This window comes from Orcinus orca, chromosome 6 (assembly GCF_937001465.1).
Source record: "Orcinus orca chromosome 6, mOrcOrc1.1, whole genome shotgun sequence".
Taxonomy (NCBI): Eukaryota; Metazoa; Chordata; class Mammalia; order Artiodactyla; family Delphinidae; genus Orcinus; species Orcinus orca.
In genome coordinates this window covers 83,479,699-83,497,791 of record NC_064564.1, presented here as the reverse complement: position 1 = coordinate 83,497,791, position 18,093 = coordinate 83,479,699, and the positions used below count along the sequence as shown (strand labels likewise).

Below are 18,093 nucleotides of genomic sequence, written 5' to 3'. Positions count from 1 at the left end.
CTACAATTTTCTTGCTGCTTTGGGTTCTGTTGAATCTGCTGTGTGTTCTGTAGTTGCCTAGTGACTCCTCTCTGGACTTGACTGTCCTCCCTCGTTTAGCCATAAATATTAATACCTGTTGGTAAGAGGAAGCATATATCTCTAAGCCCTGAGGAACTATAAAGCCTATGGGATTAGGATTACCAAAGGGTGCAATGACAATAAAGTAGAGTGGATTAAGAGCTGGGATGCTAGTCAGAGTCCAGAATACAGATGGCTGGAGCCAGCGTATTGAAGGAGCAAGGAGAGGGGTTAGGGTGGAGACTCAGGTTTTGGGAGAAGATGGGTGTGTAGGTTATCACTACAACAGGACTAGACTAATAAAAGGGTTCAATCCATTGTGCCAGGTTTTAACAGCAGGATAAGCTCAGGAGCCAATGAACTGGAGCCAAGTGGGAGAGCCTGCCTCCCAGGGATAAAGCCTCTCCTTTCGCCAGTCGATCTGGCCCTCTTCCTTTCGTTGATTGGTCGAGAATCCCAATCCGTCGAGGAAGCGTAGCGTTGCGGCCAATTGCCGTGGCGTTACTAGGCGTGTTGCATCCCTGAGGCGGGAGCCGGGCAGCAAGCGAATTTCCTGATTGGCTCCGGTCCGCGGGTTGCTGGGGAGAGGCGCGGAGAGGCGGGAGGGAGTCCCCAGGGCAGGCGCTGATTGGCTGAGGTGAGAGCACCTCTCCTTCCGATGATTCGGCTCTTCTCGGCTCAGTCTTAGCGAAGCGTCTGCAGCCGTCGTTTGGGTGGTTGCTGCCGCTGCCCCCTCGCGGATCAGGCGTCAGCGTCTCCCGCCCGCCCGCCCACCGCCCCGGTGCCGCTGGGAGGAAGCGAGAGGGAGGCCGTCTGCGGGTTTGTCGCTCCACTCGTCCTCAGCCCGGGAGACCCAAGACCCGGCACAGTCGGTCGCCTGCCACCCCTTGTAGCCGTTACCCACGGGCCGCCACAGCCGCCGGCCGGGAGAGGCGCGCGCCATGGCCTCCGGAGCTGAGTGAGTGTGTGCGCGCGCCCGTCCGCCCGCCGCGGGTGCGCGCACCGGCTGACCCGCTTCGCTGGGTAGGCCCGGCCGGGCCTGGCTGTGGGCGCGTCTAGGAGGTGGAGACAGGGAAGGAGGGAGAGGAGAGGAGAGGAAGGGGGCTAATGAGGAGCCGCGGACCCATTTGGGCCCGGCTGCGCCCCCGCGCGCCCCCTAGGCGGGGCTTGCGTTGGGCCTGGGTCGGGGCCTGGGCCAGATCGTGCTGTGTCATGCAGGCCCGGGCCGGCATGACTGGCTCCTCTGGGCGGCCGTCCCGGCCTAGTGAGGTCTGCGGGCCCACACTGCTGGCGCGGCGCCCCGGGACCTGGGGGCGCCCACCTGCGATCCGGCCTGCCACCCGCTCTAGGCCTTTGGTCCCCAGAGAGTGCAGGCCCTGCGGGCCCAACGCCCTAACTGCGCCCGGTGGGCGTGGACTTTGGGCCACGTGAAGGCCTTAGGAGCCCGGAGACCGAGGCGGAGGCCGGAGCAGGGGAAGGCCTGGCGAGCTCAGGGAAGCTCACGACGGCCACTTTTAGAGCCGGCTCGGCCTGGCTTGTGGTTGGCATCGTCTACGACCTGAGTGGTGAGAGGCTGTTGGGGAGAGGCGGGCCCAGCCTTTCGCATCTGGCCGCCTTCATACTTTAGGCCTGTTGTTATTCATACGAGAAGGCTTTAGTTCGTTTTCCTTGATGTTGTGAAATGAGGTTCAGTAGGTTCTTGCTAAAATTCAAACTTCAGTTCGTATTTTGTGAGCTTTCTAGATTTCAGCCTTTGAGGTGTGAGAGTTAGAGATGCCTTAACTAGTCAAAGACACGTTCCTTTCCCTAAGCAGTTATGTTGAGCAATCCTGGGCCCTCTACTAAGGAAAGCATCAGATAAAACCTGGCCACCTCTACCTATTTTAGAATTAAGAGCTTTAGATACTGGTGGGGGGGGGCGGGGGGAAGACACCCTCATCCTATGGAAACCCTTCTATGCAAATCACCTTCCTGACTTGAGAGTTTAGTTTTTTTTGAGATGTGTTCCTTTTTCTCAAGTTTCTGAATTGAGGTGAAGTATTACTCAGGTGCCTATTTAAAAGGACTGCTTAATAAAGAATTAAAGTAGTCTCTTAGTCTTTAGTTTCCAAGACTAAAAGTCCAAAATTCTTGGAACCTGGCATCATAGACAGTTTCTGATCTCTAGGTCATCTTGATGACTTACCTGAACTCTGTCCAAGTCCCCTGTGGCCCATTGGGGTTCTGGAAAGGGCCTGACTCATGCATAAGACCAGTGGGATGTCCCCAGAGAGCCTCCGGGACAGCTCTTGGCCCATGATCAAACTGAATTCCCTCATTTAGAGATTACTTCCTTTGATCTCAGTAGATAGATGTGGAATTAAAGGTCCTTACTTTAAGGGAAAAGCATCCCACTCATCTCCAGTGCTGGGGTCAGGAATGGTAGGCAGATTGGAGGTTTTCCTAGGATGCAGCTTTGGGGTTAAAATACAAACTGATGACTAGAGGCATCTGGCATTTTGTTTTTCTCTAGCCCTGGTCCTATACATCAAACGGGAAGATGGGCAGCCCTTGAAGGGTATTTTAATGCATAGGGGAGACAGAGAATGGATGGATTTAAATTGCCCTCAACTCTCATATTGACCATGCTTGCTTTCTAGGGTGTTGATAAGCATTGGAAGAGTATGCAGCATTGTGATCACCACCTTGGGGTTGGGGGAGGCAAGTTTAAACCTAAGGAAACTCCACTCTTGGAAACTAGTTTAAAGGGAATGAATAAACTAGTTTAAAGCCTATATGAGAGGCTCAGCAGAAAACTTTCAACCTTTTTAGATGAATGGGATTTGTATTTCTTTTGAGTGTATCAGGACCAAAAGATGTAAAAAATCCCGTAACTCCCTAGCTCGTATTCTAGAGCATAGGCATCTTTTTTCTTGCAAGTTGTGAAGGTATTTCCAATAGGAATACTTTTTTGTCTTCTTTTGTTGACTGATAGATGCTTAGAACGATGCCTGACGTATTTTTTATGTATATGTATACACACACACACACACACACACACACACACACACACACACACACACGTGAATTTGTTGAGTGAAGAAATAACCCGTGGAAAAACCTCCTTTTTATTTATTTCTTGGCTTCTTCCATTGTCTGGCCCTCTTATTTTGGTTAATGCTCATGTTTTCCTGAGCCTTACTAAGAGGAGGTAGCTCTTCAGAGGGAGAGCCCACTGTGTCTAGTTAGTGAAGGCTGGAGATGAGCTAAGTGAGAAATTGGTGTCAGATGAATGATCTTAGCTTCTAGGAAATGGTAGAAACTATTTAGATAGTTTAAACTCAGTTCAGACTCAGGCAACCTTGATTTGGGTGAGAGGGATTTGGCTTTGCCCCATGTCTCAGCATTTCTTGGTTTTAACTTTTTGAACCAACCCCATGGAGTTGTGTGTCTTTGCAGAGGTTTCTGAGATTCCTTTTGAGCTTGAGCTTCTTTCTGATGAAGGTTTCAGGTGTGTTAGTGTTTTGTGTGTGTTTTTTTTTTCCAAATATGATTGTCTTTATACTTTGCATTCCTGTGGTACATAGAATGCTCTGGCATTCAGCAGGTTTAGCCAGTAAGAAGGGTAATTCTAATGATTCTTCATTGTTCCAGGATTGCTCTGTGGGGCTTGGGGCCTCCCTGAGCCCTACGGGAGACTGTCTTGCTTGCTTCCTTCTGCAAGAAGGTTAGCAAGGAAAGAGCTTGTGCTATGTTCTGCAGTGCTAATCATTCTGGCCGTTGATACCATATGTCAGGCGTTGTGTTGAACTTGTATACATTATCTTGCTTAAGACAGTAATCCTCTGAGATGGGTGCTACTATAGTCCCCATTTTACAGAAGAGGACATCAACCTCCAGAGAGGTTAAATAACATGGCCAAGATCACAGTTAAGTGGCAGGGTTGGGATTCAGACCCAACAGGTCTGACTACAGAGCCCCTTCCCTTAATCGCTATTCTATACTGTCTGAGACTATTTTCATTTTGCTAAATACTGCTCAGTCTCCACTTTTATTTTGTTTTCTTAGTTTCCTGACCCTGGGGCAAGATCACCTGGGACCTTACAGCTAGGACACCAGTACTCAGAATACCAAGAGTTGCTGGTAGAGACTGGTGGGGCCCTTGCTGGAATATGTTTTGGAACTGACTTCATTTTCTCTTTCTAGTTCAAAAGGTGATGATTTATCAACAGCCATCCTCAAACAGAAGAACCGTCCCAATCGGTTAATTGTTGATGAAGCCATCAATGAGGACAACAGTGTGGTATCCTTGTCCCAGGTAAGTTGGGTCCACAGTCCAATCTTTGCTTATTGCACTTAACCTGAGGGCTTTTCCCAGGTTTCTTTTCTCATTTTTCTTGCAGTGACCACAGATAGAGTGGGGTTTACTGGGAATCCCAACCTCCAGGGCTGCTGCTTACCCCCTGGCCCAGTGACCCAAAGGCCTTAACCTTCTTTCCTCAGCCCAAGATGGATGAGCTGCAGTTGTTCCGAGGTGACACAGTGTTGCTGAAAGGAAAGAAGAGGCGGGAAGCTGTGTGCATTGTGCTTTCTGATGACACATGTTCTGATGAGAAGATTCGAATGAATAGAGTTGTTCGGAATAACCTTCGCGTACACCTGGGGGATGTCATCAGGTGTGTGTGGGGTTCTTGGCCCCTCAGGGATGGGAGGCCAGAGACAGCCTGCATTACAGGCAGTACCCCCACCAAGGCCTTGGCAGCTGCAGATATTGGGAGCTTGCAGGCCATGGGAAGACTTATGTTTCTAGGTTGTCTTTAGGTTTTGGTTCTGCCTCTGGGACTTCAAAGCCTGCCTTTGCATGACCCTTGGGACAAGTTGGCATTTCTGTGACTTTCTTGGTACCTTTATATTTTTCTACCAGAGGTATAACTTATCACACCTTAGACCCTGGTTTAGGATGCCATTTGAGTGTTTGTATCTGCCAAGTAACCTTACAGCTGGGTTGCATTAATGGCTTTTGTTGGGGCTGGAATGAGATGGGAGTATGGGCTACGAGGTGGACTCGTAGCAGGTTTGTATAAAGATCCAAGTTAATCTAGGAGAGAGGCATAGTTTGAGCCACACCTAGGATAGCACCAGTCTGAGTGATTTTAGACTTAACTTTAGGCAAGAGGCTTCCCCATCTTGGAGTCATCTCTAGCCACTGCTACCCAACCATCTGTCACTTGGCCAGGAGCATCTCAGACTTCTGATTCTTTTCCATGGATTCTAGGTTTCATGTAGCCTTCTTCCTGGAGGTGCTTAGTCACTTTCTCAAGGTGCTCTGACCACCTGACTGAGATTATTTTTTCACTTCTATTTCTCTGACCCTGACACTTGTCAGACTAAGGTCTCCCTTTGTAACATTGGGTTACCAATACTGACCAGAATGGGTCATCGTTGGATATCTCTCACTGAAGACCTTCCCTCTTGTGTCTTTGTGAGGGTTCCAGATGTGTGGGTCTTCCTTTTGGCTCACTGATTGGGAGTGGGCCACCCCAGCATCTTCTTCTAGAGGCTCCCCCTACTACCCCACCCTGCGTGTGACCTGTTCTGCTTGGCTGTTTCTTTGCCCTCACTCCCACCCTACCCTCCTGCCTCTCTTCACCTAAAGCCATTCCCTGCCTTTTCTCTTTTGCTTGCCATCGGCTGTCTATGCCAGGCCCTTTTGGACACCCAGTGCTTGGGGCTGCAGTTTGGTTGGTAACGTGGAGTCTGCTTGTCATCCTCAGCATCCAGCCATGCCCTGATGTGAAGTACGGCAAACGTATCCATGTACTACCCATCGATGACACGGTGGAAGGCATCACTGGCAATCTCTTTGAGGTTTACCTTAAGCCGTACTTCCTGGAAGCTTATCGACCCATCCGGAAAGGTGAGAAATAATTCTAGGGACTGAACTTAAGGGTGATTGTTTGTAGGGATACCCAAGAGTAAACCTTGGGATATCTTTGTCTCATTCTCATATGTGTGTCTATACACACACATTCTGTACATATGCTCATGTGTACTCTCTCCTTCCCCACTTCCTTCCACTCCCCCATTTCCCCATTCCCACTCCTTGCTCCAGTAGAGTAAGCTGTCTTCTCTTTTATCTCTGAAGGAAGAGGTGGGCCATTTTGGCTGTCCAAAGTGTACTTAATATTTAGCACAGTTCTACCATTGGTGGTTGTCGTGAAAGCCTGGGTTATCTATACCCCAGAAGTCAAAAACCTTATGGGCTTCTTTCTGACACGTCAGGTTTTGTTCACTATCTTGAGTGGCAGAGGGACTCTTCACAGTTTACTTTCTATTTTTGCCTAATGCTTAATGAGATGTGGATGGGAAGGAGAAAGGGCAATATCTAGTGAACTTGGCATTCTAGATTCTAGGTTTTGATGAGGAATTCTCACTTGGTCTGGTAATAGATACCTCTAACTGCTCTTGTGCTGATTGCTCTCACAGGAGACATTTTCCTTGTCCGGGGTGGAATGCGTGCCGTAGAGTTCAAAGTAGTGGAGACAGATCCCAGTCCTTACTGTATTGTTGCTCCAGACACAGTGATTCACTGTGAAGGGGAGCCTATCAAACGAGAGGTGAGTTCTCTCCCTGATCCCGGTACCCTACTTCGTGATTACTTAGTGGGACAGTTGTGTGGTAGTTCCAAAGAATATCCAGACTTGATAGCTAAGCTTCTTCCCAGAGGTGGAAAACCTAGGTATTCATTTCTGGGCCTAGGTGTTTCTTGGAAGTATCTGATACCAATAATTTTTAAAAACCTAGATTGAACCTAAAAGGTCTAAGTGGTTGGAATAATTTTTGAGGAAGTGGTGCTGATGCTGGCATCTAGACCCCTGTGCATTTCCCACAGTTTCTAGCTTCAGGTCTTAGGGAAGCCCATCCCAGTAAGACTAAGGACAGTGTGATAGGGAAAGGCTATGCTAGAAATCTTTGCCTTGGCATAAATAAATAATTAAGTAAGTAAATAAAACAAAAGCAAAAATTGGGAATTCCCTGGCGGTCCAGTGGTTAGGACTCTGCACTCTCACTGCTGAGGGTGCAGGTTCGATCCCTGGTCAGGGAACTTAAGATCCCACAAGCTGCACAGCACGGCCAAATAAATAAAAATAAAAACAAAACAAAAGAAATCTTTTCTTTGGGATTTTTAGAGTTTTCCTTTGAGGCATGATCCCCTTAGAGGAGAATCTTCTCATACAGCAGATTTCTCTACATCAGATTTGGAGAAACTCACCTTTTGCTGATAGTAGTATTCCTGCCTTCTCCTTTTCTTTGTCTCTTCCATATTCAGGATGAGGAAGAGTCTTTGAATGAAGTGGGCTATGATGACATTGGTGGCTGCCGGAAGCAGCTAGCTCAGATAAAGGAGATGGTGGAGCTGCCCCTGAGACATCCTGCTCTCTTTAAGGCAATTGGTGTGAAGGTGAGCATCCTGGGCTCTGTAGGATATAGTCTAGGGTGGCGATTAACAGCTACTTGCTGTCTAATTCTAGGACGTCTTCATACATGTGTTTCATCATTGCCTTGGATTAGAGAGGAAGTACTGTATTTGAGTTTATAGAGGGCTCTAAATTCATTCATGCTACTAATGATCTACAACAGAGTGGGCCAGTTAAGTTCTCTGTTGTTTTTTTTTTTCTTAATTACAACCCTTTGAGAGGTAAAAACCATTTTCAACTAATGGACCCTGTAAATAAAATCTCACCATAGTTTGCCAACCTGTGTAGAACAGTGCTGCCCAGTAGAAGTAGACGTTAAGGAAATTTGCAGAGTGTGAAGGATCCTGAGTCCAAAATATTTGCGAACTGCTGGTCTGAAATGTAACATCCCAATCATTCCCATATCATGGGACACCCTGAAGATGAAAGACAACTTCAAAGAGGAATACTTGTGGTAGTTGGTAAGGGAAGGCATTCCAACATGATAATAAATCCTGGAGGGTTGGGATAACTGGAGTGAGTGAGCCTCTGGCCGACACTCTTAAATGTCTAAGCTAGTCCTTGGTTCTTGTCTGTCTAAATTCAGGCCCTTGGCCTAATGGCCTCTTGCTTTTCCTAGTCCCTTCAGACTTCAGACTCAGTCACACTAAGAGTCTCTTGGTGTGGTTTCTCTGCTCTTTGTCTCCTATGCATTCATAAGTATTGTCAGCTTTCTAGCAGTATTTTCTCTGCTGCTAAGAGGAGTGAGTATGGTCTGAAGTAAACTGTCTTCCTAGCAGCTGCTGCTTGAGGGCTCACTCTTACTGGTGTCAGAGTTGAGCTCTGATTCTCACCCTCTCTAGATGGAGCCCTTGTCAAGCCATTTTAGGGTGGCTGGGGTTGGGAGAAGGCGGGAGTCTGAACCTAATCACACCTTCTGTACTGGTCCTCAGCCTCCTCGGGGAATCCTGCTCTATGGACCTCCAGGGACTGGAAAGACCCTGATTGCTCGAGCTGTGGCGAATGAGACTGGCGCCTTCTTCTTTTTGATCAATGGTAGGAGCCTTGGTTCACTTTGTGTTTGGCTGGACTCAACTCTGAGCTGAGCGTGACCCAGTCTCATGAGCTGGAGAACTCATGGACATGTTCATTTGTATACCTATGCTTGTGTATACTTCAGTAACTTTATTCTAAAGTACATTGCAGACAGATAAGCAACAAGGGGATGGTATTCTACTCTGGTGCCGCCTGATCTGTCCCCACCTTGAGAAAGATTGTGGACAGACTGAAGACATTTAAGAGGAGTAAGTTAGAATGAGAACTCAAAATGTCCATGCTTACTTATTTGAGAGGGTTTGGGGGAAGACTGGCTGAGATCAGCTATCTCTTTGAGAATGAAATTTAGCTGGTAGAGGTCCAACTGGTGTGCTGCTTCTGCTCTGGCCAGAGGTCTCATAGCATCTGCTGTGATCATTTCATACTTCCAGCTCAACTGTTCGATAAGTGTATTGAGCTCCTTGACTTTTTATCCTGGCTTGGTGGCTACCCTGGGATAATGGTTGGTAGGGGCTGTGAGAAAGTAAGTAGAGGTTATTACCATATTCTCACCTAGGACCTGTCTCTGGACTGGGCGAACAAGATAGCTGATTTCTTTTGAGATTGAGAAAGGATATAGTTTTGTCATTGTATCCATTCTATATGCTTTCAGGTCCTGAGATCATGAGCAAGTTGGCTGGTGAGTCTGAGAGCAACCTTCGTAAAGCCTTTGAAGAGGCTGAGAAGAATGCTCCTGCTATTATTTTCATTGATGAGTTGGATGCCATTGCTCCCAAAAGAGAAAAAGTAGGAACTTACCCGAGGGGATAGTGGGGTGTTGAAAGGTCCTGACTTCACTTCTGACCAGACATTCTGTCCCGACAGACCCATGGGGAAGTGGAGCGGCGTATCGTATCACAGTTGTTGACCCTCATGGATGGCCTAAAGCAGAGAGCCCATGTCATTGTTATGGCAGCAACCAATAGACCCAACAGCATTGACCCAGCCCTACGACGATTTGGTAAGGACCCCAAATTTCTTTTTTTGCTGTCCTTGCTCTTGGGGAGATTGTGGCTCTACTGGCCTTAATCCCATTGATCCCACATCTGTCCTTCATCTAAGTCACCTATTCCTGAGGATTTCTTGAAGCTCTTTGCAGTGTTAGGGCCCAGGGTTCCTTTCCCTTTTTCCATGTCATGTTTAGGGTGACCACCCATCCTGGTTTGCCTGAGACCAAGGGATTTCCCAGAATATGGGGCCTTCAGTGCTAACTTCAGGACATTCCTGGGCAAACTGGGATGGGTGGTCACCTTAGGCCTGCCCTTTCTTCCCTCTGCACCAGAAATGATTCCTGTCTATGTTTACGCACTGTCTCACAGGTCGCTTTGACAGGGAGGTGGATATTGGAATCCCTGATGCTACAGGACGCTTGGAAATTCTTCAGATCCACACCAAGAACATGAAGCTGGCAGATGATGTGGACCTTGAGCAGGTGGAGTGATGATGAGGGCTGGCCAGAAGTTAGGATATCTGTTTCCAGGCAGTTGAAGGGAACTGACTAGGGACATAAGCTTCAGATGTGAGGCAATTGATTTTGATTCTTGTGCAGGGGAAGGGAAGTGATCTCAGATTGAATCCAGGAAACTAGGGTTGGCATGTTTCTCGGTTGACACTGAATTAGAGTGAACCAGAATTTGGGGGGCAGCTTTATTTCCAGGCCCCGAGTCCAGGCTTGAATACTTAAAACCCAGCCGATGAAAGGGCCACTAGTATGTGTTCAGGGAAATGGAAGGACCCAGAGATAGAAGTCAGGGGAAGGGACCAGGATTCTGTTGTCTCTGAGCTTCCTAAGGCAGCTAGGTCTCAGAGACAGCATAGTAAGAAGATCTTCTCTCTGCAGGTAGCCAATGAAACTCATGGGCATGTGGGCGCTGACTTAGCAGCCCTGTGCTCGGAGGCTGCTCTGCAAGCCATCCGCAAGAAGATGGACCTCATTGACCTAGAGGACGAGACCATCGATGCTGAGGTCATGAACTCCCTGGCAGTTACTATGGATGACTTCCGAGTAAGGGCCTCTCCCATATCTCAGGTACACACACATGCACTTTGATCTCCCCTGGCAAGTCTCATCCCCAGTTTTTCTTCCCTTTTTAGTGGGCCCTGAGCCAGAGCAACCCGTCAGCACTGCGGGAAACTGTGGTAGAGGTACCACAGGTGACCTGGGAGGACATTGGGGGCCTGGAGGATGTCAAACGTGAGCTTCAGGAGCTGGTCCAGGTAGGGTGCTTGGTCCAGGGTGAGTCACTGCGTCAGTACGTTGTAATTGAGCTGGGTGATATTGGGGTGTTGTCACATTCATTGCAGAAATTGTGAGCATAATTCGGGAACCTGCTATTCTCTGGTTGGAGGCACTAAGGAGCCTGCTTTTAGGGAACCTGGGTCTTCACCATGGGATGGTGTGGGAGGATGCTTCTGTTTGGTTAGGTTTCTTTCAAACTATGGAAGTATCCCTGAACCCTCTTTGCTTTTCCTCCTAGTATCCTGTGGAGCACCCAGACAAATTCCTCAAGTTTGGTATGACACCTTCCAAGGGAGTACTGTTCTATGGACCTCCTGGTTGTGGGAAAACCTTGCTGGCCAAAGCCATTGCTAATGAGTGCCAGGCCAACTTCATCTCCATCAAGGGTCCTGAGCTGCTCACCATGTGGTTTGGGGAGTCTGAGGCCAACGTCAGAGAAATCTTTGACAAGGTGAGCTATAGGTGGCTGGGCTATCAATTCACTTGCTTGGGGACAAGTTAAGGGTGGAGGCTATTCTTTGGGAGAGTAAACACCATCTCATTCTGGCAGCTCAGCTAGGGCAGTGAAGGTCACTTTATCTTCCGTTCCTTCTCCGATCTGAGAGATCCGATTGTGCTAATGCTTGAGTCCATCTGTCCCCTCACACAGGCCCGCCAAGCTGCCCCCTGTGTACTGTTCTTTGATGAGCTGGATTCGATTGCCAAGGCCCGTGGTGGCAACATTGGAGATGGTGGTGGGGCTGCTGACCGAGTCATCAACCAGATCCTGACAGAAATGGATGGCATGTCCACAAAAAAAAATGTGTTTATCATTGGCGCTACCAACCGGCCTGACATCATTGATCCTGCCATTCTGCGACCTGGCCGCCTTGATCAGCTCATCTACATCCCACTTCCTGATGAGAAGTCCCGTGTTGCCATTCTCAAGGCCAACCTGCGCAAGTCCCCAGTTGCCAAGGCAGGTGCAAGGTCTTGGGGTCGTGGTGACTTCTGTGAATCTGCAGGCTGTGTGGAGTGGTGTTTGGTTCCTGGACAGGATTCCGTTGGGGATTCCTGGGGTTATGGTTGAAAAGGGAATATGGAAGATTTGGGGGTATTAGGGTAATCTAGAATAAGGAATAAAACGGGGTGGCAGAAGATGGGACAAACTGGAATTGGGAGTGTTTGGATGGTCAAAGATCCATGTATCACAGGGGAGGAGAGACTGAATGCTAAGATAGATATGTTGCTTCTTTTAGGATGTGGATTTGGAGTTCCTGGCTAAGATGACTAATGGCTTCTCTGGAGCTGACTTGACAGAGATTTGCCAACGTGCTTGCAAGCTGGCCATCCGTGAATCGATCGAGAGTGAGATCAGGCGAGAACGGGAGAGGCAGACCAACCCATCAGCCATGGTGGGTCTGCATCCTTTCCCCAGATGTGCCAGTTGTGGGAAGCCAGGGGACAGTCTCCACAATGCCCTAGAGTTAAGAGTATAAGATTTTGGAAAGATCACCTGACTGAGATGTTTAGCAGGGCATCAAAGAGAAAATGCTGAGCATATAACCGCTTCAATCAGGAATTATAAAGGCTGAGAAGAGATCAGCAGAGAAACACATAGAGCAGGGCTAAGAACCTAGTGTCTGTGGACCTATCCTTGGTGTTCCATGGACCCCTTGAATTAAATGCACAGTTTGGTGGAGTGTGTGTGTAAGCGCAATAAAGATAGGGACTCTATATCATCTTGCTTGTTTCCCATTGTATCATGGCACAGTGTTGGAGACTGACTTCGCGAATAAAGAAATAAATGGCTTTCTTTACCTTTTAGAGGGGGCCTGTGACATCTCTCCTTCCTCTCATCAAAGCTTATAAACTAGGGCTTCCCTGGTGGCGCAGTGGTTGAGAGTCCGCCTGCCGATGCAGGGGACACGGGTTCGTGCCCCGGTCCGGGAAGATCCCACATGCCGCGGAGCGGCTGGGCCCCTGAGCCATGGCCGCTGAGCCTGAGCGTCCGGAGCCTGTGCTCCGCAACGGGAGAGGCCACAACAGTGAGAGGCCCGCGTACCACAAAAAAAAAAAAAAAAAAAAAAAAGCTTATAAACTACTGATACACTGATCCGAGGGCAGTCTCATAAATCATAGCAATTGAGTGGCTTCTCAGTAGAAGAGATAGGGTGTGAGCCTGGGCTGTGAAGAGAGAGAATTTGGGTAAAGGAAATAAGGCGCCCAAATAACCCGCTTGAGAAGTAGGATTACGGGAACTGGGAAAACCTGGGTAGAATTGAAGACATCATATGTTGCTGGAAGTGAGGCCAGTAGGTAAGGTGTAATCTAGATGTGATAAGCACTTTGACATTTTCTTTTTAAAAGTTTATGTTTTTGAGGTATAATTTACATATTGTAAAATTCGCCCTTTTTAGGTGTACTATTTCTGTGCTTTTCGACAAAATATATAAGTTCTATAACTACAGTTGAGATAGACAAATTTCCATCATCCCCAAAAGTTCCCTCGTGCCACTTTTTAAATTTTTTTTTATTTTTTGGCCGTGCCTTGCAGCACACGGAGTCTTAGTTCTCCAACCAGGGGTCAAACCCCTGCAGTGGAAGCGCGGAGTCTCAACCACTGGACCGCCAGGGGAGTCCCTCTCATACCACTTTAATCAGCTTCTTTTTCCCACCCTAAGCCCTTGGTAACCACTGATAAGAATTCTGTCCCTACAGTTTTACCTTTTCCAGAATGCATTGGCAGGTTTTTAAGCAGGGCAGTGACTCGGTTTTAGGAAGATTGGCCTGGCAACCTGTTCAGGAGAGGCCCAACTTATTGGAGAGGCCCAATCCTCTAAGCCTCTGCCATAAGCTACTGCAGTAATGGGGTCAGGAAGGCCAGGGAAGGAATGCAGGCTGAGCCTTAACTAGCCCCGGTGGTCTGTGTTTACCTTTCCTGCAGGAGGTAGAAGAGGATGATCCAGTGCCTGAGATCCGCCGAGATCACTTTGAGGAAGCCATGCGCTTTGCCCGCCGTTCTGTCAGTGATAATGACATCAGGAAGTATGAGATGTTTGCTCAGACCCTTCAACAGAGTCGGGGCTTTGGCAGCTTCAGGTAACTAGGTTTCAGTGGGCAGTGCTTAATTTGTCTTGGATAACTCTACAGCCAAGGTAGTTGGAGCCCTAAGGAGGCTAGAATGGGTAGTTGTGAAAATCCTAAACAAGCCCTGCCCTAACCCTCTTTTTTGCCTCTGCTCTCGTGCAGATTCCCTTCAGGAAACCAAGGTGGAGCTGGCCCCAGTCAGGGCAGTGGTGCTGGCACAGGTGGCAGTGTGTACACGGAAGATAACGACGATGACCTGTATGGCTAAGTGGTGGTGGCCAGCGCACAGTGAGCTGGCCTGGCTGGACCTTGTTCCCTGAGGGTGGGGGCGCTTGCCCAGGAGGGACCAGGGTGCGCCCACGGCCTGCTCCGCTCCTCGGTCTGAACAGTTCAGCCGCAGCCAGATTCTGGACCGGGGCTTGCTGTTGCAAAAAAATACAAAACAAAAGCGATAAAATAAAAGTGATTTTCCATTTGGGAGGCGGAGAATGAAGTACCATCAAGAAATTGGGCCTTGGGCCCATGCTCTTTCTGTTGTAGTTTGGGGCAGTGCAGGGGACCTCTATGGGTGTGAACAAAGGCATTATCGCCATTCCCCACGGTAAAGCATCTGCACTTCACTCAATGCTGCCCAAGCCCTCCCTTCTTCCCCCTACCCAACCTGGGTAGGAGGGTGAAGGGCTACAGTTGCTGAGTGTTTATATAGAGAGTAGGTTGGTTCTTATTTTACATGCTTTTGAGTTAATGTTGGAAAACTAATCACAAGCAGTTTCTAAACCAAAATGACATGTTGTAAAAGGACAATAAACATTGGGTCAAAATGGAGCCTGAGTCCTGACCCCTGTGCCTGCTTCTTTTCCTGGGAAGGGCCTTGGGCTACTCCAAGAGTGCCAAGGCACTCTTCCAAATGTGAAATTCTAGAATTAAGATTGCACCCTCTTCCCCTACTGATAAACATTGGTATACTGCTGCCTCGCCCAGTGTCTGCAGTATCACTGGATAGGACTGCAGTGGAGGGAGAGCAGCCTGATGGAGCTCCAGATGTGGTGAATGTGGGATCCTCTACCTGTATTTGATGTGGATGGTGAGATTAGGCCTGCAGAGTCCCCTTTTCCTGACCAAGGCTGAATTGGGGTGTCCTCCAAAAATCTAAAAGTTGTAGAAAGATACAGTTTCTGTCTGGAGATGGATGTTCTCTTGATGCATCTAAAAATTTCATATATTCATGTTCTGGTTGAGGATCACTTACAGTTATGTCCACCTTTATGTAATTTGTATTATGAAAACATAGCTTTTTTTCTAATATAAAATTCTAGTATTGGATGTGTTTCTTTCTAAACGAAACATCCTCCCCTGCTCCTCGTTTTTCAGATGATTGCTTGCATAGTTTTGTCCAGGTATAGAGTATCCTCTTCGTTCAGCAAGTACTAACGTAATCACTTCGTGCTTCTGGGATCAGTACCTCGATGCCTTATCGAAGAAGGAGTATGGTGCAGAGAAAATAATCCACTGAGTCAAATTAGTCATTCTAGTACTTATACCAGCCTCTGGTTTGATCTACATAGGTAGGTAAACTACAAGGACTCAAGATAGTCTGATTAAACTAGGGGTGATTAAACTAGGGCATCTTGAACTCATGTGCTGTGAAATAGATATTCTTGCACTTTTGTGATTTGCATTGACTGTCCCTTGTGACACTTCCTCCACTGGATCCTGTCTTTGGTCCTCCTTTGGTTTTCCTACCATTTTAGGTATCCTGACGGCTTAGCTTTCAGTCTTCCTACTCTGGACATTGTCACTCTATCTCATCCCTGTGGCAACCTAACCTCAGTAAGACCAAAGACAAGGTCTTTTGTGGTAAAGACATTTGGTACCTCTGCATCAAGCTATGGGAACAGAACAGAAGGCAAGATCCCACAAAATAGGTAGAGGTACTGGTTGATATGTGATAGAAATTTGTGTTGGAATGATTGCTTTTCACTCACTTATAACACGAAGTGTGTCTATAGGGAAGGTGGTTGGAGCTTTATAGATTCTTTAGGAAAAAAATAAGAGCAGACTTGTGAGAGGCCTGGTTTTGCTTCTCACACTTGTGCATATAGCAGTGTAGCGTCACACAAGGCACGGAGCTCTTCTGGGGCCTCGAGATTTCTTAGTCTGATAAAATGATTGACAGTGCTTCGTAAACTGTAGAAAGCAGTGTGAGGGACTGTTTATTGTCAAAATGCACCTGCAGAAGCCTGCATACTTAAACCAAGAGGCAAATTGTATAGGCAGTTCATCTTTCTCCCTACAGGGTTCCCAGAAAGAAATTGGAATGTGATCTTACTATAGCCATCTTCCCACAGGATAAGTGCTGTGATTAGAAGATGGGTTTCTAACCAAAAATATGGCATCAAATTAGATCATGGAGGACCAACAGTTCACCACAGAGGCGAAAGCAAAGATGGAACTATAAATCTAAAATCTTGAAATATATTGGGGTCCAAGACACTGATCCTGCAAGTAGCCCTGAGAGTAGTGGTTACATGGTGCCCAGGATGCCAGTCATTAGTTTGACCGAACTGAACAAATGTTAAATGGTTTGTTAATCTTGCCCGGCCCTACAACCTACTGAGGGCTTAAAAAGACTTAAGAATATAGGACTTGGATGTTTCATAAAGCTATTCAGAGTTGCATAGACTCATTAAATGGCCCTATGTCAAGTGGAAATTCAGAATTGCATTGTCTTTGAGACTATGAGACTATTTTTCTGGGGGTGGATAGGTGGGGAGAAGGAAAGTACCTTCAGTTCCACTCCTGGCCAGCAGGTGGTAAGTTGGGCTCAGACCCTATAGACAAGTTAGGGCTAAATAAAACTTTGGAACAGAATAGTAACATTAGTGAGAGGAGGCAGAGGGAAGCATGTACCTTCTGACTGTTTTTCTCAACCAACTATACAGAGTAGAGCGAATGTTATGATTGGGAAGAGCACTGGTTTGGGAGTGTGAACTTGACCTCACAGAACCTCACTGTCTTTGAAGGACTTGATAGCCATAATATCAGGAAAGCAGTGCTATCAACAAGACATAAATTGTTATGGGGCTGCAAAGAAGGGGAAACCGTACTAAGATAGGAGAATCTGAGAAGGCTGTGGAGGCAGTCTGAGCTGGGGGTTAAAGGAAGATGGGAGGCTTGACATGGGGTCAGAGCATGCTTAAGAAGCATCAGGTTGACTAGCAAGGGAGTGAATTCTGAGAGGCCAAACCACATTGTGAAGAACCTCAAATGCCAGGTGTGAACTTTATTCTAATGATCTTGTGGGTCCTCTGGGGGTTTAGGCAGGAAAGTAACCATCAGATTTCAGGGCTAGAGAACTTTTTTTTCTTCTTTTTTTGTTGTGGCAAAATAACATAAAATTCATGCAAAAATTTCCAAGTGTACAGTACAGTATTGTCAACTACATGTGCATTGTTGTGTATAGACGATTCACTTTTTTTTCATTGACAGTTCACTTTTTTTTTTTTTTTTTGCCTCACAGTGCGGCTTGTGGGATCTTAGTTCTCCGACCAGGGATTGAACCCAGGTCCCCGCAGTGAAAGCACTGAATCCTATCTGCTGGACTGCCAGGGAGTTTCCAACAATTCACGTTTTTTTTTTTTTTTTTTCTTCAGTACACGGGCCTCTCACTGTTGTGGCCTCTCCCATTGTGGAGCACAGGCTCCGGACGCGCAGGCTCAGCAGCCATGGCTCACGGGCCCAGCCGCTCCACGGCATGTGGGATCTTCCCGGACCGGGGCACGAACCCGTGTCCCCTGCATCGGCAGGCGGACTCTCAACCACTGCGCCACCAGGGAAGCCCAACAATTCACTTTTTAAAAAACTTTTATTTTTGGGAATTTCCTGGTGGCCCAGTGGTTAGGGCTTGGTGCTTTCACTGCCATGAGCTCGGGTTCAATCCCTGATTGGGGAACTAAGATCTGTAATGCAGCCAAAAATTATATAGTATTCCCAATAACCAGAGATAATCATTTTTTTTTTTCTTTTTTAGATTGGGGCGTGAGGTTAAAGGAGGAGTCAGGAGCAGGCTTCTGGCTTCAGTACTGGGGTGGATGTTGTACACCCCTTCAATAGGAATTCGCACATTGGAGGACAGGGTTAAAGGGAAAATGAGTAAGTTTTAGACAGGTTGTATATGAGACAATACTAGTAGGT

The 18,093-nt window shown here is 47.5% G+C and overlaps 1 protein-coding gene across 3 annotated transcripts; it reads left to right on the top strand.

Annotated features, from left to right (window-relative positions):
• Positions 1 to 706: 706 nt before the first annotated feature.
• On the top strand, positions 707 to 14,730 carry VCP (valosin containing protein). Of its 3 annotated transcripts, none has more exons than XM_004271393.3 (17): positions 707 to 1,018; positions 4,246 to 4,357; positions 4,543 to 4,715; positions 5,814 to 5,956; positions 6,526 to 6,656; positions 7,370 to 7,501; positions 8,450 to 8,552; positions 9,205 to 9,338; positions 9,417 to 9,552; positions 9,911 to 10,023; positions 10,432 to 10,596; positions 10,686 to 10,808; positions 11,069 to 11,281; positions 11,480 to 11,788; positions 12,069 to 12,224; positions 13,757 to 13,911; positions 14,062 to 14,730. In XM_004271393.3, the coding sequence occupies exons 1-17, from the start codon at positions 1,002 to 1,004 to the stop codon at positions 14,165 to 14,167; spliced, it is 2,421 nt and encodes an 806-aa protein (XP_004271441.1). In that variant the 5' UTR covers positions 707 to 1,001; the 3' UTR covers positions 14,168 to 14,730. The 3 variants fall into 3 exon arrangements, with proteins under 3 accessions (XP_004271441.1, XP_033286944.1, XP_049567601.1); XM_033431053.2 differs by lacking the exon at positions 707 to 1,018 and adding an exon at positions 1,066 to 1,083; XM_049711644.1 differs by lacking the exon at positions 707 to 1,018 and adding an exon at positions 1,607 to 1,625.
• Positions 14,731 to 18,093: the final 3,363 nt, after the last annotated feature.